General features: G+C 40.2%; 1 protein-coding gene across 5 annotated transcripts in view; it reads left to right on the top strand.

Moving 5' to 3' along the window:
* The window catches only part of KALRN (kalirin RhoGEF kinase), a 527013-nt gene that overhangs the window by 273035 nt on the left and 228087 nt on the right, over positions 1-25891 (top strand). For all 5 annotated transcript variants that reach the window (XM_062005204.1, XM_062005203.1, XM_062005205.1 and 2 more), the window contains exon 10: positions 11172-11294. In XM_062005204.1, coding sequence (XP_061861188.1) covers positions 11172-11294 — 123 coding nt within the window. The remainder of the gene's footprint in view (positions 1-11171; positions 11295-25891) is intronic.

Below are 25891 nucleotides of genomic sequence, written 5' to 3'. Positions count from 1 at the left end.
CTGAAAGGACAAATGTGGGACAAGAGATGGAGGTCTGAGGGAAGCATGTAGCCTCAGAAGGAGCAAAACCAGCATTCTAACTAGTGCTATGGACCAAAATCTTTTACATGCCCTAAGGAAGAAAATATTTCCATATTTCTGGATATTACCATTGGTAAGAGACTGACAGATCTGATTAGTTATGTTCTAATACATCATGATAATTCATTATGCTCCAGCTAAATGCCAGGTATGGTTCCTGAGTGTTGGAGAAGAGACCCACAAATAGCAATAGCAGCAGCGTCACTGCAAAAGAAATAATTTACCTGCCAGCCTTGAGAAGCTTCATGCAGAGCACAGCAGCATCTTTCCATGGTGATGCAGAGCACATTTTCTCAGTCTTGTACAGAAGAAACATGCACAAATGTGGTTATTTATAGCTTCTCCACCCACACACAGCTTTGAAACTTGCTCTAAAAGAAGTTCACCATTTAAAAAATACAAGGGGAGTTTTAACCTGGAGATTTTTTTATTATTATTATTTTTAATTTCCTTAAAAACAATATTCTGGGAACATTAGTAACAATCCAGGCATTAAGTAAGAAACACGAGTTCTTCATTTGTCTGTCTATTGTTCTCTTACTTGGAATGTTTTTAGAGAGGCACTTGCCAAATTTTATCAAGTCAAATATTTAATCTAGAAAATGAAAGATAAGTGGGATACATGTGATGAATGGGAACTTTACCAAAGGAAAGCAATGTAAAGTTGAAAGAAGTTCTTTCTGAGGGTAAAAGAGTCGTGCATATTCCCACTCCCTTGTGGGGAGCTTGCATCCTGGGTGATGGCAATTCTTGAGGGAGCAGGCTGGGGCTGCATGACCTCAGCCAATGCCTAGAGGAAGTGGGCAAGTACAGCTCTCAAAATACTCAGCCTACACCCAGCCAACTCTGCCAGAGCCTTGAATTGGACATGCTGTTTCCAAGAGAGAGACATGACGAGAATCCTCCATCTTGCTAATTACTAGGGGTGGGATCAGCTCTTTTGATTACGTGGAGTCAAGGTGGATGGGGCTAGAACACATCATATCCTCACTCTTCTCCAAATGCATGTCAATTTTAAGCCTTTATAATATGTTTATAGATGTGAAGAGCTGTACAAGTACATAATAGTGATCTGCAGGAAGCAGACACAAGGCTATTTTTGCCATATAAGCCCGTTGAAAGGTAAGGAATTAAGTGGCAGTAGCTGTGTGGGAGACCACATACACCTCTTCATTGCATGAAGTGAGAGCAGACAGAATATATGTGTCTTGTTGTACAGGTCTGTAGGTCTATATTAATGTGGAAGCTCGTGGAGGGGGTGGAGAAGGGAAAAACAATGCTACTGCAAGTTAAGGCCTTGATCAGCAACTCACCATGAACTTCTGAGACTGCTAGAAAAGTTGATAACAGTCTCATTGGTGTTGAGGCCATTGCCATGGGAGATATTCAGGATGTCTTCACTTAGTCATACTGCTAACTCTCGAGCTCTTTCACAAATGTTTTTGCATACTTTTGCAAGAGAAGCTGCTAAGATGGAGGTGGCCAGGGGGAGTTGTTATTCTGCAGTGATTTCCACTGCAGAAGCTGTCGACAAACAAGGATCCTGCTGCAGGGACTCTCTTGTCTGGACAAACTCCTACAGTCTTGTTTCCAGATGGGCTTGTAGGATATCTGTGGGTGCTAGAAACAGCGAGGAGTCTGAAGAAGACTATATGTGTGTATTTTTACATATGGAGGACTTTTCTGGCAGTCTTTTAAGTTACTGTACCCACATGACTCAGTAGTTGGATAAGTTACTCAGATGTGTTCACTAGTATCAGCTATGCTTTGCAAGGCTGTCCCTGCTGCAAAGAACAGAACATGGATGTTCTGTTTTTGGCAAACTAGTATTTGCTAGTTAACTTCAGAGCTTAGATTTTTGTTGTTAAAATGAGGAATTGTGCAGAGGTGAAACTTTCACACAATGTCCCAGAAGCTCATAAAAACACCCAGAATTTGATTTTATGAGGACTTCTTTATTTTTTGATTGAATATAGACAAGGGAATAAAAGAAGTTTTAGAAATGTTGTAATTGGCTCTGCATTTAATTCCTCTCATTTAATTTAGTTGCACCATGCAGTAAAATACTGATAAGTCTGTAAGATTTCTTTTCCTTCCAAGGGTAAATGAGACTGCATGGGTTTTTTTTCTTCTTTTGCAAAGACCTCTTTAATTATGTGGTGGTATTTGGAATAACTACAATTAGAGAGGAAAAGCAGGGAGTGATTAAAAAATCATACTTAATAGCAGCTGCATTAGTTCTCTGGCTTTTGAAAGAGACCCAGGCACAGTTGAGTACATACATACCACACAGAGGAATTGTGGTGAAAAGGCAAAATGGAGGTGACAAATTTTTCACTGACTTCAGGGAAGGTTGTCTGTTGTAGCATTTTCAGAAGGATCTTCTTTGAGGAAGGGTTGAAGAAACATCAAAAATTGATCTTCCTTGTCTAATCCTTGGACTGTGTTAGCAAGTGTAGCTCTGTTTACTCTTCTTTATAAAACAAAAAACACCTCAAAACCCAATAAACCCCCAACACCTCAGATTGCTTGGCTGGTGATAGTGGAATACACTGATTAGGACTCATGCCAATTTGAAGAGGTGACTTTTATAACTGACTGTCTGAGATTAATTAAATACAGAAGAACCAGGTTGGTTGGCTGTATTTTCTAAAGACGAATTAGCCATTGCCCCACAGACAGGTCAAGCTATAGTATTTCAGGATTTATAGCTACATGTTCCACGAGGAGCAGCTTATACCTGATTTTAAAACCCTGCCATTCAGTGATGTGCCTGCTCACTTTTGTACAGGTGCCATGATGCTTTTCCTGTATTGGAAAAGGTTCCTAGAATCCAAAGCCAAATTTGGAGCCACATATTGCTAGAAGCTGCAAAAACTTCAAGTAAAAGGCAGCTTTCACTCCAAAAGCTTTCTTTTTCAGCCTTACTTGTTTTGACTGTAAGTGTGGTTGATGTCAATTTAGAAATGAGAATGGAGGCAGGGAAGTTGAGTCATTTGCTGAACTGCAGTGCTGGGCATTGAACCAAATCACTCGAATTCCAGTTTAATTTTTATATTAAAGCCTTGTTGCTTTTTGCTTATTTCTTAAAACTCTTGCATAATTTGACATGCCTAACGAAAGAGTGAACAGAAGTAAGACAGTGTTCCATTCCACTGCTACTGAACTGCATTTGCAGAGCTGTATCTGTGCGTTACAAGTGCACTTTTCTGGATTAACCTATGCAGCTTGCAACGTGCTGTCATATGAACTCCATTTGTTCAGAAGTTGCTAAATGGGTAATATAGAACATGGTGCTCAGGCATATGTCTGGAAGCTCAGATTCTGCTGGATGCATAACTAGCCTCTGCCTATTCACTTTAGCATCATTAAGCCTTTGATCCGTGTTTACTGAAGTCAGTTGAAACTGGATTTTGGTGGGAAAGAAGATTTGAGTTTTTAGAGTCAGATACAGATGTCTCTGAAATGAACGATAATCTAATGGGAGACAAAGATGATGCTTCTGGTTTAAACATGAGATGTGATTCCCTTCTTCAAAAAAGTGTTTGTAAATATACTTTACTGTGCCACCAACTTAAAATTAAAATGAAGAAGCAAAGAACGGAGTTCAGTTTTTATTAGGAGGTGAAAACCACAAATGAGAATAGCTGTTTTGTTTTGGGTTCTATTATAAAGTATATAATAGCAGGAAAAGCCAGAGGATAAGTTCCTTTGTATTTTGGTGTATTTTCTCAGCTAGACCTTTACTTGACATTACCCTGCTGTGACAGGGCCAGGGATAGGAGGGAGAAAAAAATCTATTTTCAGGAAAGATTTGGAATACAACAAAGAAACTATATTTTAATATAAATCAGACTTCATGTGCATTTTATTCATTAAAGAGGATTAGGATTTATTAAGTCTCCTTGAGTTTGTTGTGGGTTTGAAGGGATTTTTTGTTTTGTTTTTCATGTGATTCTCAGTGTTTGTTCTGCTTTCCCTGGTGCTGTTGCTGATACCAAATTCTCCTGGAGGGCCTGGTAGCAGGCCAAATGTTGGGCTGCCCATGCCAGCCTGCACAGAACAACGTTATTCAGGAGCTGATGTCATTTCAATTGGTAGAAGCTGACAATCGCATGTTGGCTACTGCCCCCAGCCAGAGATTTAGTGGTCTCCCTGGCAAGTGTGCTGTTGCTTTGAGGCCTTTTTACCTCCCAAGAAGGGAGTGGTTTGTGGGAATCCTGAGAGCATGCCTACTTTGAATTGTGTTGCTTATAATTGCATATATGATGTGTAGCTTCTAAATGCTTCCTTTGTAAGGAAATGAACTCTTTCTGCCGAGAGATTCTCTGTCTTGTATTTGCAAATTCCAGTTCAGCCGGTAAGTGTTACTAACTAGGCTTGTACAGTTTTGAAGGGCTTTGACAAAACAGATTGGATTTTGTTGCTGTGCAGTATAACAAAACATTTACAATAAACTTTGGGTGTAAAGTACTTCTGAAAGAATGATCTGAAATGTGAACCTTTTAACTACAGTTCTTGCTTGCAAACAGCATGGTTGCAAAGGCAGACTTTCTGGAACAGAAGTTTCAGACATGCAAGGACTTGGAGGTGCTAAATATTCATAATAGAAGCTACAGAAAGGGTAAAGGTAAGGTTTGATTCTTGCAAGTGGAAATGGTGATAAAACTATAAACCCACGAGTTGTGAAGTGCTATATGAATTCCTGGTGTCACTCCAGAGCTCTAGTTAGCCCATAGTATCTCAAGAGCAAGCAATAAAGTGCACATAGTGGCAACTTGATACCATTTGGCTTCCTTTTGCTGGCATAAGCCTAGCATATTTGGAAGTTCTATCCATGTGTTTAAGGTTAGGCAATGCTTATGCACCTATTTGAAACGGGGCCTCATTTAAAGCTGAATAAATTGGGTGTGCTTCACTGGAATTGCTCTGGAATTTATTACAACTCTGCCGGAGTTACCAAAGAGTTAATCTAACCCTTTTGAATTCTGCCAGGTTTGTACTGCTTTGAGATCAAGATCTGACTCTTAAATGTTTACAGTGTAAAAATGGTATAATTTATTTACAGGTTTTGGAGTATCCTAGCTTTAAAAGTCACTATGACAACAACAGTGGGTTTGTGAGTAACAAAGATTAATGATTCTCTTGGCCAAGGCACTTCAGTGAGTTGTCTCACTCGGGAATAATGAAACTGTTCAACACTGGCCTGGGTCCAATGCAGAAATCAGGGTGCCTTGTCCAACATGCTGCATCTTATTGATGCAGGTTTAATCACCAGTTTATACTTCTCATCTCCTTCCTGTGCGAGGAGGGCAGGGTTCAATGGTATAGTTTGAGCAAGCCTCTGTGTTCAGGCTGTCCAGGGAAGTTGTGGAGTCCCCATCACTGGAGGTATTTAAGACATTTATGTCAATGTGGTGTTGAGGGACATGGTTTAGTGGTGAATTTGGCAGTTCTAGGTTAACAGCTGGACTCTATCTTACAGATCGTTTCCAAGCTAAATGAGTCTATGATTTTTATCCAAGTCGTTCTCATGTCATCTTCATTCATTGCTGCTAAAAGAAGTAAAATTTAAAAGATGTGAAATTTTTTCAACTAACTTAACAACAGATGTAGTTCCTTGAAGTAATGAAAGTACTGTATTCATGTAAATGGAAGCAGAGCATGGGAACTTGCAAGGACAGAGTTGGTTCCCAAGGAGATTTTAATTTAAAGTCAGATAAGTTATGAGGTGCTTCTTAGTTTTCAAATGTATTGATTAGGAAAGATACCTACAGAAAGAGGCTTCATTTTGCAACAGCTACACTGAAAAGTCTGCCCTTTAAAAATAACACCCATTGCTTTTTTTAATTATTATTTAAAAAGCAAATTAACTTTTTCAGCTATTAAAAGAGTTGACCTTAACTGCACTTATGCAATCATCTTGCCATATTCCCATCATACAAATTAGCCTAGAGGAAGAGCAATTATCATCTTAGAACTTTGCTTAATTATTGCCTGATTGCTGCTTCAACCTTTTACCTTTAAAACCATTCTTCCTTTTCTTTCTTCCCATCTTTCCCTACTTTGTCCCATACAGACTATCACTATTCTCTGCAAATGGACTCTCAAGGATGTTTTTCCCTGCCCTCACCTGGGCAGTATTTATTTTGCCAGTTTAGGTGTGCTATAGGTCTTCGATTTCCCATAGGCAAGAGTTTGATCATCAACAACGAGGAGTGTGGAGAGGCCTCTGGAAATGTTTCTCTTTTAAGCACCTGCTTCCTGATGCTGCACTCAGATGAAACCTGACTGAATTGCGGCTATTATTATTTTTGCAGTTACACAGATCATTCAAAAGGGACAGTTATGGCTATTTTTCCTCCAGGTAGCATTTTGAATCTTGTGGTTATCCAGCCATATAATGACTGTAATAGCCAGAGCAGTCAGCCTACTGTAATTGTACTGGAGTTTTATTTAATTTTCTTGGTGACCAGGATTTGCTGCTTATTTTGTTGAGGGTATAATTGTGCCCCTGAGGAGATAAGGAGACAGGACATGCACATCATGATAGAAACAAAATAATGCTGCTACCGCTTTTGATCTTAAACTAGATGAAATAAGAGATACTAACATCTTCTTTTTAACATGTATGTGTATCCTGCAGCATTTCCACCAGTAACTGTTGCTGACATCAGATGAGCTTATGTTCACCTTCTGTTAACTGGCTCCTAGCAAACATTTGGTGCTTTTGAGCCTGACACCGTATAAGCTTTTACTAGCTGGGAAGTAAATGTGGAATTATGAATCTTTATCCAGAAAAGAAAGAGAGCCTCCTACTCACCCTTTAGCCTCACATACACGCACCCTATGCAATCTACCATCAGAGTAAATGTAGCAGCTGATTTATTTACTCCCGTGGACATCTCATGGGACTGGCCAGAGGAACAGCAGAAACGGCTTCCCCACTCAATTCACCAGTAGTGATTGGATCAGTAAAGTGTCAAGTGGGAATTTGCCACAGGTGAAGGTAAAATATCAAGAGTGTTATCCTCCAACCCCTTGGAAGATGTTTGTAAGTTATACTATTTCCTAGGTAACTCCAAGTCCAGCTTCACTGGTGCTTGGAGATGTGCCTTGAAGTTTGAACTCAGCTGTGTCTTTATTAACGCAGTATTATCTAACAGACAGCAGCCTGGACTGGAAAATGCTGCCTACATGGGAGTATGTCCACACAGCAGTTAGCCTGTATTTGAATCACAGTCAGGCAGGATCAGGTTTTACTGTGCTAGGAGCTGCAAAGCAGAAGGGAGTTCCTGACTCCTGTCTGAGCAGCTTCCAAACTAGTGGAAGTACAATAGTAAATGCATACTAGAAAGTTGACCTATACTGGCATCACAAAATATATTTTATGTTTGAAGAAACACCTCAGGTGGTAGATTTATCTGTAGCACAGTGTTTTCATTCCAAAGAATTAATGACTTACAGTCCTTTTTTTAGCTGTTTGAAAGAAAAATAGCTTTGCAGTAAAGGACAATTAGGAAATTTGAAGATGTAATTTGGAAAACTGCATTTTTAACAGCATCTTCAAGCTGTTTATGTTTTTAAGGTGCAATTAAATTATTTGCACTAAACCACTCTGACTTCAATGGCTAACTATATTTTGGGATGTTAATTTCTAGCAGAAGAATAAGTTATACAGTTAGTGCTCTGAATTAAAATGTTAAATGTTTATCTTGAATTATTACACAGTTATGCCAGTTCTAAAGACATTTTCCCCTACCCTGAAGAGAGGAAATGTCTCCAAACATGCTGATAGGTAGATGTTTACAAGTGCTGGTGATTTCAGGTTTAATTGTGACATTTCAGAGTTGTTCCTGCATTTGCCACAGAGAAATTGCTTAACATTTTGTGTTGTTTTCACTGGGGACTAAGTGCTTTGTATCCATCCAGATTTATGGTCTTGCTGTTGCTTTGCTTACTCAGTTATTCGATACCTCAGCCCCTCATTTAGTGCAAACTTACTGCACCTTGTATGGTGGAAACAAAGATGTGATACTTCTCTATGTTTGCAAATTATTGTGAGCTTATTCGATGCCAAATGCATTATTAATGGAAAAACATTAGTTGTTCATATGAATACTGAGGATTCTTTTGATAGGTCAAATTTGTTAACGTGGGTTTCGGAGACACAGCAAGGTAAAGCAAGTCATCCTTTAAAAAGTCATGACTTGTTTCTTGTGGGAGTCATTTCTTGTGGGAATTGTGACAGAAGTAGAGTTTGTGGAACAATCTGAACCAGAACTTTTTAAAGACCAAATAGGGTCTTTGAAATCTGAGACATGGCACTCTAAGCAGAGAAATGGCACAGGAAAGTAGTCAAATAGGGTGTCACAGACGGTGGCCTTAGTGCATGGTGTAAAGATTTATTTGATCTTTTTTAGATCACATAGTGTTGGTTAAGTGGAAAATTTTGTCACCTTCAGGGTTATTTCATTTCTAGCCTTATAAACTAAAGAATTTGGAAACCTAGTCAATGCTTGCATAGATAACCTCAGAGGGAGACTTTCATGTTGCTGGAAGGATTTGGTGAATCACCAGATGTGCCCTTCTATGTCAGACAGTATGAAATACTTCCCACATGCAATAGGAGATGTTGCTGCAGGAGTTGGCAGCTCTTTGATGACACCTGGAACAAAGGCTCATTCGCTGTGGATTAATATTCTAGCACTTCAAATTGTGTTTGATTCTGTTGAGGGTAAAGTATCCATATTTTGACCAACACTCTGGCCTAGATTCATTGCCTTTGTTTTCCTCTTTGTTCTAAGTGGGTATCATACATTCTATTTCTTATTCAGAACTGAAGCATGTAATGAAAGATCTATTTATAAAACAGAAGAGGCAATATCTCTCAGCAGTCATCTAACAGTGATTAAAGCAGCCTGATATAACACTGGGTAGGATAAATTTTATTATTATGTGATTACTACTTTAATGCTGTAAGCATGAAAAAGTTATTATAACAGTTTGCATAGAATTAGAGTGGATGGCTATCAAATATTAATAAATGGAAGGCACATACTGCATACTAACTCCATAAGAAACATTGTTTAAATTCAAGCCATTTGCCATTAACCATAATATTATTGTAATAATGAGGCCTCATTAGATGAGATTTTTTTTTCAAATTTGAATTTTTATTCTAGTTCTATTTAATAGACAAGTTGAAAACCCTTGACAAGGGGAAAGAGAATATCAATGGCATTATTTACAGACTGTTAATGACATAAATGCTGGAAGGCTATCTTCTTGTAATTAATGTTATTACAAGTTATATACAGATTCCTGATCAAGAATATATTGCAGGAAAGCTCTTGGCAGACCAGCTGACACATAGCTGTCAAACAGTTTGAAGGGATATATTTGGAGTTCCCTACCCAGAGCAAATATTAGATGAACTGATCAAAGAAAGGGAAGAAGAAAGCAATGACTGAGCTGCCAACACATCTGGTCCTGCTTCCTCATCCCCACAGTGACACTTGTGCCAAATATGAGTTGTCCTTGCAAGGCACAAAGTGCTTTTATACCCTATTTTGTGAAATTATTTGTACTCTGTGGTTGAAAAAATACCTTGTAAGCACAAAATATTAATTAAAAAAAAATGTTTTTTCCACCAAAGAAACAGGATTGGGAAATAAGTATATGTGCTTAAAGCTTTATTTGTACTTGGAACATCTTATAAAAATATGCTTGGGACTTAAAGTACAGAAAAGACTCAAAGCCCAGGTGGTTTAGATTCTGTACATCCAAGCCATGAAATAGCTTTACTTGCCTGAAATAAACCAAAAATAAATAAATTCACATCTTCCATTTTTCCAGTCTTAGGTTCCTAAGCTTAGTCAATAATATCTGCTCATTTATGAGCTCCACGCAAGACAAAGGCTCCTCACACAACAGCTTGCTCCTGCCTCTGTTCTGGGCCCTGATAACTTCTCAGGGCAAGCTGCCATGAGTTGTACAGGTCCTGCAGCTCATGCCCAGCATCACCAGGGCCTATACACAAGGAAAGGATGCAGCTCTGATGCTATTTGCAGGTGCAGCACTCAGGTAGTGTCACTGTCCAGGGGATGAGAGGTATCCTCTCCCTTCAGTGTGATAAACACCAGCTGGTGTTTGCCAGTCCCCGTTAGCATTGGCAGCAATGAGGATCAACAACTCAAGTGCAGGGCTCCTTGCTAAAAGAGGTCCTAGCTTATACAAATACCAGTACTTTACTGTAGTTATTCTCTTTAACCATTGCATATTGGAAAAGAGATGTATAAATGGTGACAATCACATCTGAAATTTTCCAAGCTCACGATGTGAAGTTAATTTGTTTTTTCCAACTTGTAGTAGATCCCGAACAGATTTGATCTAAATTTTAGTGCCAGAGTTACTATGAGAAGGTGCTCTAAATGGATGATGCTCATACAATTGATCTATTTTTAAAAGAAAACCCTCTTTAACTCTCAGAATATCAGATTTGCCACTCTACTGTTCCATAAGAATCAGTTACATTTGGAACTGAAAACCCGAAAGACTTGGAGGATGCACACTGTCAATATTTAATGGCTTGTAATAAAGGATTCTTAACCTTTTACATTCGAGTTACTCTGATAATGCCTTCTCCTCACATCAAAATAAATTTTGATTTATCCCTTCATCATGCATTTGGACTCACTTCAGATGCTTCCCATGGAGATCTCTGTTCATGTGAAACCAGCTATCTCTGTGTCTCAGTTTACCCAAGGAGCTCTTAAGAGGTGTACTTGCTGTAAAAGATTCCTCATTCCTGTTCCCTGAAAGTCATTTAAGTGAAGGGAAATATTTTATATCTGCCAGGCTTAAATAACTAAGCTACACTTCAAACAAATTGAGTATTAAAAGTCCAGTAATCCTAATTTACTAGTAACATCTATAAACATTTATCTTCTGTGCAGTTGGAATGGACTTTGACAGATCTGCATGTGTTTAGCCATAGCAAGCACAAAGCAATACCTCTGCAGCTGCTTTATCCTTTCTTTGTGCTGCTGAGACAGGAGATGTGATTGAATGTTCTTCTTTTCTGGCAGGTACTGGACTGGATTGAAAATCATGGGGAAGCCTTTCTGAGTAAACATACAGGAGTGGGGAAGTCTCTCCACAGAGCACGTGCGCTGCAGAAAAGACATGATGATTTCGAAGAGGTAGTACAGGTAAGAGTCTGAATCACACTTGTGCTTTCTCCTTGATTTTTATTACTCCTCTTGTATACTAAGAAAAAAGAAAAAAACTATTGCTGTTTAGAGTCACACTGCTCTCTCCAAACATTTGGAACTGACCAGGATCCCGTCTCCCAGGTTTGCAAGTTAGCACACACGTGGCAGAGGATGGTAGCAGCAGGACTTGTCAGAAAATCACCACATTGAGTCAATGGGAGGTCTCAAAGCCTGTGAGAAATTGCAGGCAGTTTAGGGGATAGTAATGCAAAGTGTTGGGACATAAAGGATGGTTATGAGTGAGAGCGATTGAAAAATCAATTGTAATTCCTACAATGGAAACTGAGGACCTTGAGAATAAGGTGGAAAGCAGCAGGTAGTAAAGAAGCAGGGAAAATACTAGAGTGTGTTTGCAGTAAGGGCAAATACTTTTCCACTCTTTCTGAGAGCACAGACTGCTATGTGGGAGAGTTTTTTGTTTGTTTTGGAATGAGAGGCAATCATTACAGGTAGACATTTTGATTGTCATTAGTAGTAGTAGTAATTTTCTTCATAGCATGATGCAAGTAATGATTGTCCAGGAGTTTTGATAACAAAGTCCAAAGCTTATAACTTTTCCTCCAAGTATGTTCATAGTATGTGTTTAAACATATATCCTGTCTGAATTTATAGAAAGAGGAACTTTGGTAAGTTCTTCCAGGGACTTAATAGCTTTTTGGCATTTTCTTGTATGTTATGGCCAGAAATTATTCAGTCAGAGCTCTGGCTATCAGATCATGTTACAGCTTTTTGGTTTTGATTTGAAGCATCCTATATCAAAAACTGATCTTCTGCAAAGCTACTTCAGTTTTGGGTGTTTCAGGTAAAATCCTGATTAATCTACATAAAGCAAAATGTATCAAATGCTTTGTCTTTCCAACACACACAAGGCAGGTTATTGTTCAAGCATTTCATTGTGGCATAAGAGAAAAATGTATTAGAGTTTAGTTTTGTTTTTCTGTCATACTTTGGCCATGTGCTGGCCTAGTTTAGTTTTAAAATGTTTCCAGCAACAGGGACATACCTCTTTCACTATGCCCTCAGGGAAACTATTTCACTGCCTGTTGACAACTACTGTCTGGGGTGTTTTTTTTCATCTCCCTTGTATTCCATTTATATTTCTCTCAATCTTCCCCCACTCTTCCTCTTTTTTATATCCCTTTAGTCTTATTTATCCCTCTTAAGGAGATAAATGCCAGAAGGAGATGAATTAACGGCCCTGAAATATCTGTAGAATGTTAGTGTGTCTTCTCCTATGTGCTTCTGCACCATGTTAAACATATTTAATTCTACCAGCATGTGCTTATTAACCAATTCCTTAAATATCTTTTGTTACCTCTTTCTTTGGATCCATTCAGTTTTCCAACATCCTTCTTTTAATTAGCTGTTTGGCTCTTGATGGTATACTCTGTTTCTTGGTTTGCTGGTGAACTTCAGTGTTACCTTTGAGCTGTGATGGGATGTCTTTGTATACCACTGACAAATCACAGAGCCTGAAAGCAGCATTTCTAGGTTAGTGGATCTCTAAAACGTTAGTGGGAAGTTTCATCCTGAAATCAACATTAGATGTCTTTCCAGAAGATGTGCTTGAGTCAGCTGTTACTGTATGCAATAGTGGGGAACAAGTGAAAACAAAGATCGTGTAACATATGGGAGCTGAAACTAGGTGGTTTCATGTTCTTTGTGGCATTAATATTTTCTAAATCTCCCTTCCCTGCAATACATTAACTTCATCATTCTGGTTACATCTCACATTTACGGGCCACAGTCATACCTTCTTTTTTACCTTCTCTTTGAGTAGTACTTCCCTGGACATGTAGGAAACAAATTGAGAACAGGTGAGAAAAGACAGAAAAATAACACTGTCTTGATAATAGTGGTAAGAGCAAGCTGTGTAACTATCTGCACATGGAAACAACAGCTCACTTTAGGCTTGCTTCACTAGATGATGTAATTTGGAGATACATTCCCTCATCAGAGTTTAGGAATGTTACAGATGTACAGCTTGTACGTGTAGGTACTAGGGCAAGTCAGACTAGAATTATGTCACTTAAGGCTTTTCTAACCCCTCTATTAATCCTCCTTTGATACAATTTCAGCGTGTCTATCTGTGAATGACTTTAGACATGTTTCCATTTGCTTCATGAGGACAAATTCAGAGCATATAGTGTATGAATCTGATTCACTGGATGATCACGTGTGTTCAAATGAAGGTGTTTGGGAGGAGGCTGGAAAGAGTATAGTTTGCATGGGTATAGAATCTCTCAGGTTCCTCTGAATTTTGCATCTTATGCAGTAGCATAAATGTGTTGTGTCTTGACAATTCTGAACAATCACAATCAGTCCTGCACTCTGAGTATGAAGTTTATGATGTCTCCTAATTAGATATAACTGGCATGAGTCAAACTTGGTTAATTCCCCTCTGGCTTTGACAGGAATAGTTTTCCCTGGTGTATTCACGCCAGAATACCATTGCTAATTTATGAGACCTGTCTGTAGGATGACAGTGGAATGTGGTGCTGGCAAATGGACATGGGGACATGTGCTGAGGGGAAGTGAAAGGAATCTCAGGCTTTATCTGAGGTCAAGGACTTGATAATATAATACTCTTTGCTTTAGAAAGAGTAATAGCAAGGGTAAGAGGGGAGGCCATAAATTTATCACACCTGGAGTTCTCCCACAGAAGCTTCGAGTGAGCTTGATTTTGTGGCTGGGGAATAAATCTCCCCTCTCTGATTATGACCAGTACTCTTCCCATACCCTTCTTGATGTTTAACTCTTTAGAGTCAGTTGGTAAAGAATTCTAACTTACTTTTAATTACTTGTCATTTTTCTGAAGATAGTGAATGTCTTTGCCACGGCTAGGGTGGATAAGTCCAAGTATACCCATGTCCTGTGTGACCTGCTCTAGGTGGTCCTGCTCTGGCAGAGGGGTTGGACTGGATGATCTCTCGAGGTCCCTTCCAACCCTTGAGATTCTGTGATTCTGTAATAGAGCACATGTGCTAAAATCCTGAAACAAACCAATGAGTTTGCCCATTCCTCTTATCAGAATGTTAATTACTAGCATTAACAACAATAAAAAGAGTTGCTTTTGTTTTTCTTTCAAAAATAAATCTAATACTGACATACCTGGGAAGACTGACAATATAAGCATTTTGACTTACTATTGGCAGTTGTCTGAAAAAAAAGCACCCAAAAAACTTAGCCTGCCATACAGTACACATTTATTCTCCAAAATCTACTTTCTTTTGGCTCTGATATATTTGTTCTTATCTCTTACTGTTTCAGGAAGGCAATTGCAAAGGTGGCACTAGAAGTAATTTTCATGAGTTTTCTTCCACAACAGCAGGCAAAACCTTTGTGGTTTCTTGAATGCTGCCCAACTGCATGTAAAGGAGAATAGTGTATCTGGGATTGCTGTGCTGAGAATTACTCTGATTGACTGACCTGCCAAGGCACTAGATTGAGAGGTGGAACGTGCTCCCTCTGTGTCTGATTAGAAACTCCACAGATTTATAAATCTAGATGTCATGACTCAATCAGGCATGGCCCAAATAGATCACATTCCTGCATACAGCTGTGCTTGGAAAATGTCAGTGATTTTACAGCGCTGCATTGTGGGCAATAGGAAATATCATTTGGGGTCCCTCTCTCTCATAACTGCTGTTTAGACAATGCTGTGGCAATTTTTCAGACTGCATTTATTCTACATGGAACACACAGATGGCAAATGTTTTAATTTGGATTTAAAAGCCTGAGCTGCTGGGAGGAAGGTTGTTGTCTTGTATATACCTGCAACTGTTTGTCAGCCAGTGCTGACAGTGTTCACAGGCTGTAATACTGAAAATGGCAACCTCAGGCACAGTGCCTGCCAAACAAGGAAATTTAGTAGTCAGGCACTATTGATGAGGTAGGTATGTATCAAGACACCACCAAAGAATCACTACTCTGGATGTGGCTGCAATGTTCCTGCAATGATAGCCCCTTTACTTGGCTGGTATTACTTTCTGCAAATCAGATAGCTATAGTTCAGCCAGTTATGATTACAAATCCAAGAATCATTTCATTTTAGACTAACTTTTCCTTATTCATGGGTTTTAGTTCAATTTAGACATAAGGAAAAAATATTTCACCATTGAAGTGAGGGAGCCCTGGCACAGGCTGCCCAGGGAGAATGTGGAGGCTCCTTCTCTGGAACTCTTCAAGATCTGCCTGGACACATTAGCATGTGACCTGATCTAGGTAGAACTGCTTGAGCAGGGAGGTCGGACTAAATGATCTCTTAAGGTCCCTTCCAACTCCTACCATTCTATGATTCTATGATTTTATCCTGAAAACCACCGTGCCTTCCAATTGGGAAATTAATGTTAACTGGCTTGCATTCCCAAAATCAGGCAATGCTTCAGCACTATTGAGTTGAACTGCACGTTGGAAATGTTTCTTCTTTTCTCTGTATGTGAAGAGCGGGGCCAAAGATCATTCTTTTCCCTTCTGGTGTTCCCAGCAATGTGAGGTTGCAATGGCCTTCTCTACATCCTCCTCTGCTCACAAAGAGCATCACTTTGTTTGTGCTGAATTAAAAAAGGCACGGGGAAAACCACTCTGTTATTCCTTGCACTCTGCCGCCGCGGGATCGAAAGCAAGCGCTTCTGTAGTCTTTCTGCCCGTGTGAGCTTTTCCCATCAGGTGCGCGGCTGAGGTTTCCCGGCGGCTCTGGCCCGGGGATGCTCAGCGCTCTGTGCTTCAGCCTGCAGGTGGCACCCGCCGTGCGTCGCAGAAGCCGCGAGCTCCGCGAATGGCCAAGAGAGCTGGTGGTTCTAAATCCAAGCCAACCAAACATTGTCTCGAAGTGAAATGAAACAGGAGTGGAAGCTGGCTTACACTCTGTCCCCTTGGTGTTCTCCTGCCCCTGCCAAAACCCACATTGTTCAAGGTCACCCAGAAAAACAAGCCTCTTGTTATTATTCTTTGTCCTAAATGCAAAGCTGGGCTGTCAGTGCTTTAGTGCAAGGTGGTGCTTGTCATCTCTGTTTATGGGATAAGCTGCTCATGGATCTGTGGAGCTTCCAAGGCTTTTGGGCCACATTATGTGCATGGCTACGACTGAACTTTGTATTTAGTACCTGTGTGTTTGTATGCGATAGTTGGTGTATTTTTCAAGGTAAAATATCACAACTCCAGCATGCAACAAAACACATGTTCTGAGTAGCCTTAACTCAAAATGTGTGGAGTTGACCTTTATTATCAAACACAACAAGAAGATTGACTGGAAGCTAAGCTGTGGCCATCAAAGTTCAAGTATGTCCAGTGTGGCATCTCTTGGTTCAGGACTTATGACTAAAACAGTTTTGATTTGAGTACACAGCTGGACCCTCTATTCCTGACTTTGAAAGTTTTACAGGATCCATCTTACCAAGGTGTACATGCAATGCAGTGGGGACTATTTTTGAGTTATTACAAAGGAGACCCTGACAAAATGCAAGCAAAAATTTTGAGGTTTGCAGTAAGCCATTTGGGAACCTATTCAGTTTTTCTGTTTTTGGGTATCTATGCTTGTTTTCCTCCAAGACAACTTTTAGAAGGTGAAGATTAAACACCTGCACTGGCTTTGAGCCATTAAAGTTAACCTCTCATGTACATATATAGTTCCTTTGAGATTCAGCTCTTGCTTTTAATTCTTCTCAGGAGGGTAAATGTATGTCCTGCAAGGGAAGGCTTTCAGAGGAGACCTTTCAGAGAAAGCCAAGGGCCTGGATCATCTGCTAGAAAACAGGGATCAAATTATATTCTTCATCTGAGAAGCAATTTGTGCTCCAGTGTTCCTGTGTAGAGTATTCCCTTCCTCTGTTGTACACTTCCTAAAATGACAGCTCAACGTTCTCAGAAAGTTCTTGGAGATAAAAAGAACTTCAAGCATAAATACATTGAAAAATTATATTGTTTGTCATGTGAAATATCCAGTGGATTCAGTTAAGAAATCATGCAGGTAAAAATAGTATTCTGTCATCTCTCAGTCCCATGTAGTTTTACTTGAACTGCTTTAAAACTAACTGAGGTAATGGAACAGTCAGGCCAAAACTGAATTGCAAACAGCTACTTCTTTGGCCTTCAGGATAAAAACCCAGTGCTTTCCCATACAAATTCCATCTCTGCTGGATATCATTGTTCTAAAGTTTGGCATGAAGTTCAGTACTGATGTAAAACAGCTAGGCATAAATTAAGAGCCCATGTTGATAGTGAGCACTAAGAGACCATTGGCCCAGGGTGTTTGTAGGTTTGGGGGTTTTTTAATTACTATTATTACTTTTTGAAAGTTGGGGATTTACCTGGTTGTTGCAAGGACTAGCTAAGTGGTCATACTGGATTTTTCCCTTTGGTTTGGGTGACTAAAATCCTGTATGGGATGAAATACTAGGCCAAAACAGAGAGAAAGCAGACAATTGAATCTGGTAAGAACTCTACTGAAAGTTAGCAACAGTAACCAGTTTCAATAACGCCAAATCTTTTTAAAAATAACAAAAACATGAGATGGGCAACAAAATATCAGTGCTACTCTTACTTCACCATCCTTTGCAGGGTCCTAACAGAAACTGCAGTTTCCTGATTGTTTTGTGCAAATGTATTCACTTCTACACGAAGGAGAAATGCCTACTGGCAGGAGATTACACTACCCTGTGTACTGTGGTGCAGGAGCTCTGGGCTCCAGAACTCTTGGGTTCTTCTGGCTGGCAGCAGTCTGCATCTGGCAGTCCCTGACAGCAGTGAAAAGTTAAACCACCTATATATGAGTTGTCTGCAAAGGTTATCTTGGGACTTTTCAATCTAAAAAGTTCTAACAGCATAGCTGAAAGGCCAGATAGTTTATCATGGAAGCATTTTGCATGAAGTCTAGGAGCTTCTGGATGGCTTAGGACATAGCTGCATAGCAAATGCAGAGATTTTGGAATCGTTCTGCACAGCCTGAGCCAGCAACCAGGAAGGCTGGGAAGGGCTGAGCAATATAGCTGTCTTAGATGTAATGCTATGGGGACTTGACTGCCAGGCCTAGGTCAGAAGCAGGTCATATAAGCCATGTTTTCCCTGAGAAAGTGATACATTGTGGGATACCCACAGTAAGCTGTGGGTATCAGTACCGTGCTCCATTGTGTGATTTAGACGTGCCTGTTAGCAGGTTGCTGGAGAGAGTCTTGGCTAGTCTTCTGAAAGCAATGTAATTGAATTGGTGGCCATTGGTACTCCATGATCTAGTGGTAATGGGGAAGCTCTTTTCAGAGAGGCCCTGTAGTGGCCCTGTCCTGCTGGCTGTCACATGAAGAGCTGTGCCTGTTATGCCATGTCTCTGAGTTTGCATTTCAGTGTATTTCTCCTCAAGCGAGAGACAATTTTCTTTTCCATTTCTTCTCTTCCAAAATCACATGACAGCTGGATCTTTTCACTCGACCGCCTCCAGCATGATTCACAATCTAAATACTCCCTATAAAATCCTCGAGACTTGGCAACACGATGTATTTTTGACAATTGCCAGGAGCAGGCTTCCTATCGCTGGTTTCCTTGGATAGGTTTATTTTTGTGTCTTTAAAATGTGTTCTTTTAGTTTGCTTCTAAATGCATAATGCTGTTCCCATGGCAGACTGGGAGACAATGAAGCTAAGAAATATGTATTTTTCATTCTAGAGGTTCTGGAAAATGGGATTTCTATTGTGTGGGGAATTCTGAGTTTTTAAATTCAGTTATTTTTGAATCAGAAAAGGCAGTTAAAACTTCCTAAAGAGGAAACATCCTGGAATTTGGTTTTCCAATGCTACAAAATTCTTAAAGAGAACATTGGGGAATTATAACACTGATACATTATACAACAAGCACACTAAAAATATATTTGATGCGGTACTGATGTCTCAACTGAATAAACATACAGATGAATAAAAGATATTTACCATAGACAGCTTGTGTGAAATATACCCACTTAGATGATCCACTGCTGGTTACACAGAATCACAGAATCTTAAGGGTTTGAAGGGACCCTTCTTGAAAGATCATCCAGTCCAACACCCCTGCCAGAGCAGGACCACCTAGAGTAGGTCACACAGGAACATGTCCAGGCAGGTTTTTTTGACTGACTTGTGTATGTTGGTGAAAACCATTGTCATCTAAAGGCTTTTGATCCCCTCTGATCATTTTTCTTTGTGCTCTTCTTATTGGCAGGTCAGTGGGTTATCAAACCACACCTATTGATTCAGGAAGATTAATTGCAGCGATGTCCAAATCTCATTTGTAATGATGGTGGACTAGTACTGTTCAATTCAATTTCTTGTAGCTAGTGATTGCATGGGAGCTCAGGGAGGGAAGAGTGACACTGTGAATTTGCTCGATGTTTTCACTGTCTGATTTTGTCATAGATGGAGCTGCCCATGGCTGTGCTGCTTCCTCCAGGCTCACCAGTGGTGAGAATAGCACAACATTAGCCATTAGCCACTGCAGCTGTATTATGACATTGCTGCAGATCACAAATATGCTGCTCTGCAGGCATTTGGTAAAGGAAATAATTTTCAAATAAATAATTTCCTAAGACATGTTTTACATATTCATTATCATTGTGCAGTGTTCTGGGAATACACTACCTGGGTCTGACTGATCACTTTGCTGCACAAGATTTAGAACAAAATCACACTTCCAATTTCAGAGAAATTGCTTATAATTAACTTGTTCTAAAGAGTGGAGCCAAGTGAGCCAGTTCAATGGCTGTGTCTGCACTTCAGAGAAGCTGCTTAGAAGTATGGTTGTCCCTCTCATCTTTTTGTATCATAAGTCCCTAATTGTCCAGATGAAGGATGTCTTCTTATTCCCACATCAGGCTATTAAGTTGTCTAAAAAACTACACTTGTGTTATGAGACTATTGCAAATGCTTTATACTGATTACATATAAGTAGAAAGTATTCAACCAGTATCTTATCACATATAAACCTGTTTTTAAAATTTCTTTCCCTGGAATAGAGTTCAGATCTCAGTTTCCCCTGTACAAAAATAGGGCAACATCAGTAGATTTATGGAGATCTTTTGGAATTACATGTATGTGAATAGGGACAAAAGTCTTGATGTGTATATAAATATTCACTTGTTGATTCAGTGTGTGTGATCCAGCCATTAATATTGGCATCCATAACTGTGGTCTGTGAGGTCTAGTTTTGCATAACCAAGCCTCAAGAAAGCACTGGTTTGTGTCACTATGGAAATGGCATATGGTTTGAGGCATTTAGGCATCTTTATTTAGTGTCTGCTTCAGAGCACTGCTGCTGGTAAAAGCACAGATTCCTCTTTTCCTTTGCTGAGCTAGGGAAAGAAATTCCAAGATTGACATGACAAAAGCAGGCAAAATTGGCCTTCTCATCTCACCACACTTAAAATGAAGCTTGTCTGGGGAGAAGGAAACTGCAGAATTTGCAAGAAGTCAGGAACTGAGACAGGAGGTGTTTCTGAACTGTAAGTCAGTATGTGCATACGTGTTTGCCTAGCATGGTTGCCTGTATTACTATGCAGCTAATACAATAGATACCAATACATGCTCCAAAACAATGACACTGTGTCCTATTAACATACAACACTCATGATTATTAGACTGTTTTGTTCAGTGCATAAAGGTTGGTATTTTTCTGCAAGCTGTAAGTATCTCCTCGTGACATGAGTAAGAGCCACAGCTATGAAGCAGAGAGCAGAGCCTGCTTTTGCCTCTCCAGAGTAATATTAAGGCTTGGTGCAAAAATGTGCAGTGTAAAAGGGCATTTTGTGACTCAATAATATCAGGGAATGGAAAGTGCAGCCTTCACATTACCTGTGTCAGCCTAAGAGCTGAAGCGAATGCATTGATTGTTCAGTGAAATGAAAGGTGTCTCTGCATGGAGAGGAGGGATGGCTGAGAGCACTAGTTTTTGACAGCCTGCTCCTAGTTGTTTTGCCTGTGTCCGGGATTTATATTGACAACCAGAACTTGGATTTGTCAATGCCCACACATCAAAGTTGAGTGCACAAAGGACTTCCTCCTTTATAAAAAGTCACCATTTCTGTCCCATTTAATGAATTGGCGAGCTGTCCCTCCCAGTTCCAGGCCCTTTCCCATAGGATTCGTAGTTTTATCTGTGCCAAGGCACAGTTCCTCAGTGCTGACTGAGTGATGGTCTCCATCCCCACTTCAATCCTGTCATGCATCGAAAACCAAATGGAAGAGCAGCAGCCTCTACTCTACCCTGCCCTGGTGAGGCCTCGTCTCGAGTCCTGTGTCCAATTCTGGGCTCTCCAGCTCACAGAGGGACAGGGAACTGCTGGAGAGAGTCCAGTGCAGGGCCACCAAGATGATCAGGGGACTGGAACATCTTCCTTATGAGGAAAGGCTGCGGGAACTGGGATTGTTTAGTCTGGAGGAGACTGAGGGGGGATCTCATTAATACTTACGAATATGTCAAGAAGTTGAGGCATCCCTCTTTTCTATGGTATCTAGCAACAGGACAAGGGGTAATGAGATGAAGCTGGAACAAAAAAAAGTTCCATTTAAACATAAGAAAAAACTATTTTACTGTTGAGTTGAGGGAGCCCTGGCACAGGCTGCCCAAGGAGGGTGTGGAGTCTCCTTCCTTGGAGGCTTTCAAAACCCACCTCGGCACATTCCTGTGCAACCTGATCTAGGTGGACCTGCTTTAGCAGGGGGATTGGACTGGGTGATCTCTAAAGGTCCCTTCCAACCCCTACCATGCTGTGATTCTATGATTCTCTCAGCACAGCCAGGGCTGTGCAGCCACGCTGAAATATCAGTCATCTTCCCAGAGCGTGTGCTCCCCCCTGGGACTGGTAATTGGTTCACTAGGTCATTTAACCACTGTAAATTTCGTTTTCTTACAGTTGGATGCAAATGTGGGATGGAAAAAACATTGATACTTCATAGTACAGAGCAGAATCTGATTTGTGTGTTAGGATAGAGACACACCATAAAGAGATCATTTTGGAATGAGAATGGTGAGGGGAGTGTGAATTGCTGCTTGGACCTGCTGGTCACGCTTACAGGAGTGGAGGCAGGTGCCCAAATCCTACTGCTAGGGGTTTGGCACAAAACTGAGACTGCAGGATAACAGGCAGAAAGAGATCAAAAGACAAAGAGAATGTCTCTGAGCTTTGGTCTCATATAATGTCTATTCTTATCCTTTGGGGGCCTGATTTGGGATTTTTGAAGGAAAAGGGATTGGATGGGGAGAGGGAAGGATTCAGCAGCGTGAAATACAGGATACACTAGAAAGACCTCAAGATTTTTTTAATAGCAAAAAACCTGACAGATATTGACTATAGAGGCAGTATGTCAGCTGCCTACAATATTCTTTGGGTTCTACTCCATGCCAAAAATCAATGCATTTTATGGCACAAAGACTTCTGGTGGGAATACTGCTCTGTACCGGATCTCTCAGTCTAAGTCATTAGTAAAATATATTTATCTCAGATCATGTGTGGCCACCTAATAAAAGCCAGCAATAAAAAAAAAAAAAAAGATGTTGTCTTTCTAAATCTTTGTTGTGATTATGGATAACCTGAACTGGATCCCACACAGTAGAACACATTTTAAAAACGTGCCTCATAAGAATGCTTTCCAACATGAGAAATGTGAGTTCCTGTCTGGAACTTTTCAAAAGTGTATTAATAAGTCTGGTTTTAAATAAATAAATAACATGGTTTATTACTTCCAGGGTAGTGAAAACCCCCTTTATTTTCCCTCATATTTTTCATCATAAGCCTGCAGTACATCTCACTAACTGTTATAGAAGGTTTTAATCTGTTTAAGTTTTAGGGAAGACAAAGCCTCTCAGTCCATTTTGCTTTGGTGGCACCTCTGAAAAATGAATTTGATGTGTAAGCCATACAGACAGTTAGAATCATACAATCATAGAATGGTAGGGTTGGAAAGGACCTTTAGAGATCATCTAGTCCAACCCCTCTGCAGAAGCAGGGTCACCTAGATCAGGTCGCATAGGAACATGTCCAGGTGGGTCTTGAAGACCTCCAAGGAAGGAGACTCCACAACCCCTCTGGGCAGCCTGTGCCAGGGCTTCCTCACCCTTACAGTGAAATAGTTTTTTATTATATTTAAGTGGAACTTTTTGTATTCCAGCTTCATCCCATTACCCCTTGTCCTATTGCTAACTACAATAGTGTCAGGGAAATAACAGCGGTGAAAAACTGGTTTATAAATCTAATAAGATTCAGAGAATGGTTTCTACTGATTTGAAAAAAAAAATCGATATATAAACCATGACAGAGAGATGAATTTATGTTGACAGTGAAGAGATTTTGTATCCGAAGGGACAATCTTGCTGACCTGCTCCTAAGGATGCTGAGCTGGAACACAGAGATGAAGCAAAAACTTACTTCAGCTTTAACTGAAACTGGGAGTGCTGCTTTATTCTTGCACATAGCAGAGAGGCATTTGCCATCAAATTATTTGAGGACCAGAGAGTAGGGGGATGGTGATGGAGATTGGCAGGTGGTGTGTTACCATTTCTGTTCACAGAGTATTTTGTGAAACCTTCTTCTGCCAGTGGAAATATCCAAGTTGTTGGCACAATAGAGGTGTTGGTGTTTTATCCTAATCGTGTTTTGCCTCCAGCAGGCACTCTACTGAAGTGTGAGGATTGCTCTGGATGGAAAGACCAATTTTTAAGTGATTATTTGATATGAGTTATACTTATCTGGGCAAATTGAAGGGTTCTGGCAGGGACTCTTTGTTTCCATCTCAGTCTTGAGGGAATGTAGAGAGTGCTGCACATGGCACCAGTTCAGCTGCACCACGAGACATGATGGCTTCAGTGAAAGCATCTCCCACGCCACTCACTCCTTGGGTCAGTGCACGGGAGCTGGTGCAATGCAGTGTATCAAGCAGGTAATCTGTGTTTCAAAGGAGCAATGGCAGCAAAAATGTCATTAAATCGCTACATCCTTCCTGAAATAGCAGCCATGCACCCCTGCTAACCCTACTGAAAGATGTGGCATATCTTCCTCCATATTTCTATTGTCAGATATCAGTTTGTTTGTCAGAGACGTCCTTTAACTTATGGCAAAATAGAGCTGACAGCAAACGTTGAGGGGCTATGATGCATTCATAGTAGACTTACCTTTTTGCAGCAGCTTGTGTTGCATTTTTGCCACATACTTCCACATTCAAGGAGAGTATGATTGTAATGTGACATATATATATGCAGTACTGTGGTGTGCCTCACACTGCCTATTTCTGTATTTGGCTATATAGGAATTCTTAAGCTGAAAGCTCTGAAGAATTTGGGTCAAAGTTTTGCTGAATTTTCTCCTGTTAAACATCATCTCATTCTACAAACTGTCCCATGTCACTCAAAATGTGCTTCAGGAAAGGTGTTATAACCTGTCTCTACATTAATAGAAATAAAGGCACAGCTGAGTTACGGTAGTGGAGATGAAAAGCTTTGCTGTCTTATTCAAGGCAGGTTTCATAAAAACCTAGACACTAGAAACAAAGCCAGGCAGTTTACAGAATCCTCATTCTCATAGCTTTATTTCTGCTTCTGTTTCTGAGGCAGCAATGCTGACAGTTGTATTTGGTGCTGACTTTTCCCAGTGCTGCTGACAGTCCAAAGCCTTTTAATACTGTTGTCACTGTGTCTTTGAAATCTCCAAACCGTGAGCATGATATTAAACACAGAATGCCCGAAGTTATATCCATTCAGGAGACCGGCAGGACTTGATAAAGCTGTCATGATTGCACTCATGTCTGCAGGGCACAGAAAAGATGTGAGCTGAGCCTTTGAGACAGAAAACAATACTGTGCCCTCCCAGATTGCTGCTCACCTCAGAGCTGCCACATTTTCCACTTGCTTTTCCTTTTCCCCCTCTCATAAAGAAGCTGTGGAGCTTTGCTGTGAACCATCTGGGCTTGCTGATGTTATTTATCGTTTGAGAAACTTTCAAAATGCTACATTTTACTCCTGACAGTCTGCCTTTTTGTGATCCTTTGTCATTTCCGTGAAAGAAAACGCTTTCCTCACCTCTGCTGAGTTTCAAAGGCTCAGATACCTTACAGTGACTTGGACAGCTTTCATTCATGCACTCTGCTAATCACCCAATTACCAAATACTGTGCAGCAGTAATACTGTTTTACTGCTACACTCACTATGCTGTGTAACACTAACCGATATCAGGTGATACTATTTTTTTGCCTTAAAACCAGCTCGGATTCAAGTTTGATACCAGAACTACTGTGTAATGGCACCTCAGCCTGTTACATTGTCTGCATTGTCCTACTCTCCTTGCGATCTCTCACTTACACAAACCTCCAGCCATGCAAGGATGTTCTCAAAGAGAAGGGATCAAGCTCTTTTCATGGACGTTACCAAGGATCAAATACTAGGATCTAATATCATCAGTGCTAGATATCATCCCTGATTTTTGTAGACCTTTATACACTCCATAAAATACTGAAAATATTGAAACCCACAAGAGGAATATCTAATAATCTCATTTTAATATGCTGTTTAGATATGCTTCTGACAGA

This window comes from Colius striatus, chromosome 11 (assembly GCF_028858725.1).
Source record: "Colius striatus isolate bColStr4 chromosome 11, bColStr4.1.hap1, whole genome shotgun sequence".
In the NCBI taxonomy this organism is placed as follows: domain Eukaryota; kingdom Metazoa; phylum Chordata; class Aves; order Coliiformes; family Coliidae; genus Colius; species Colius striatus.
The sequence above is the reverse complement of the archived record's forward strand: the minus strand, read 5'-3'. Positions and strand labels throughout refer to the sequence as shown.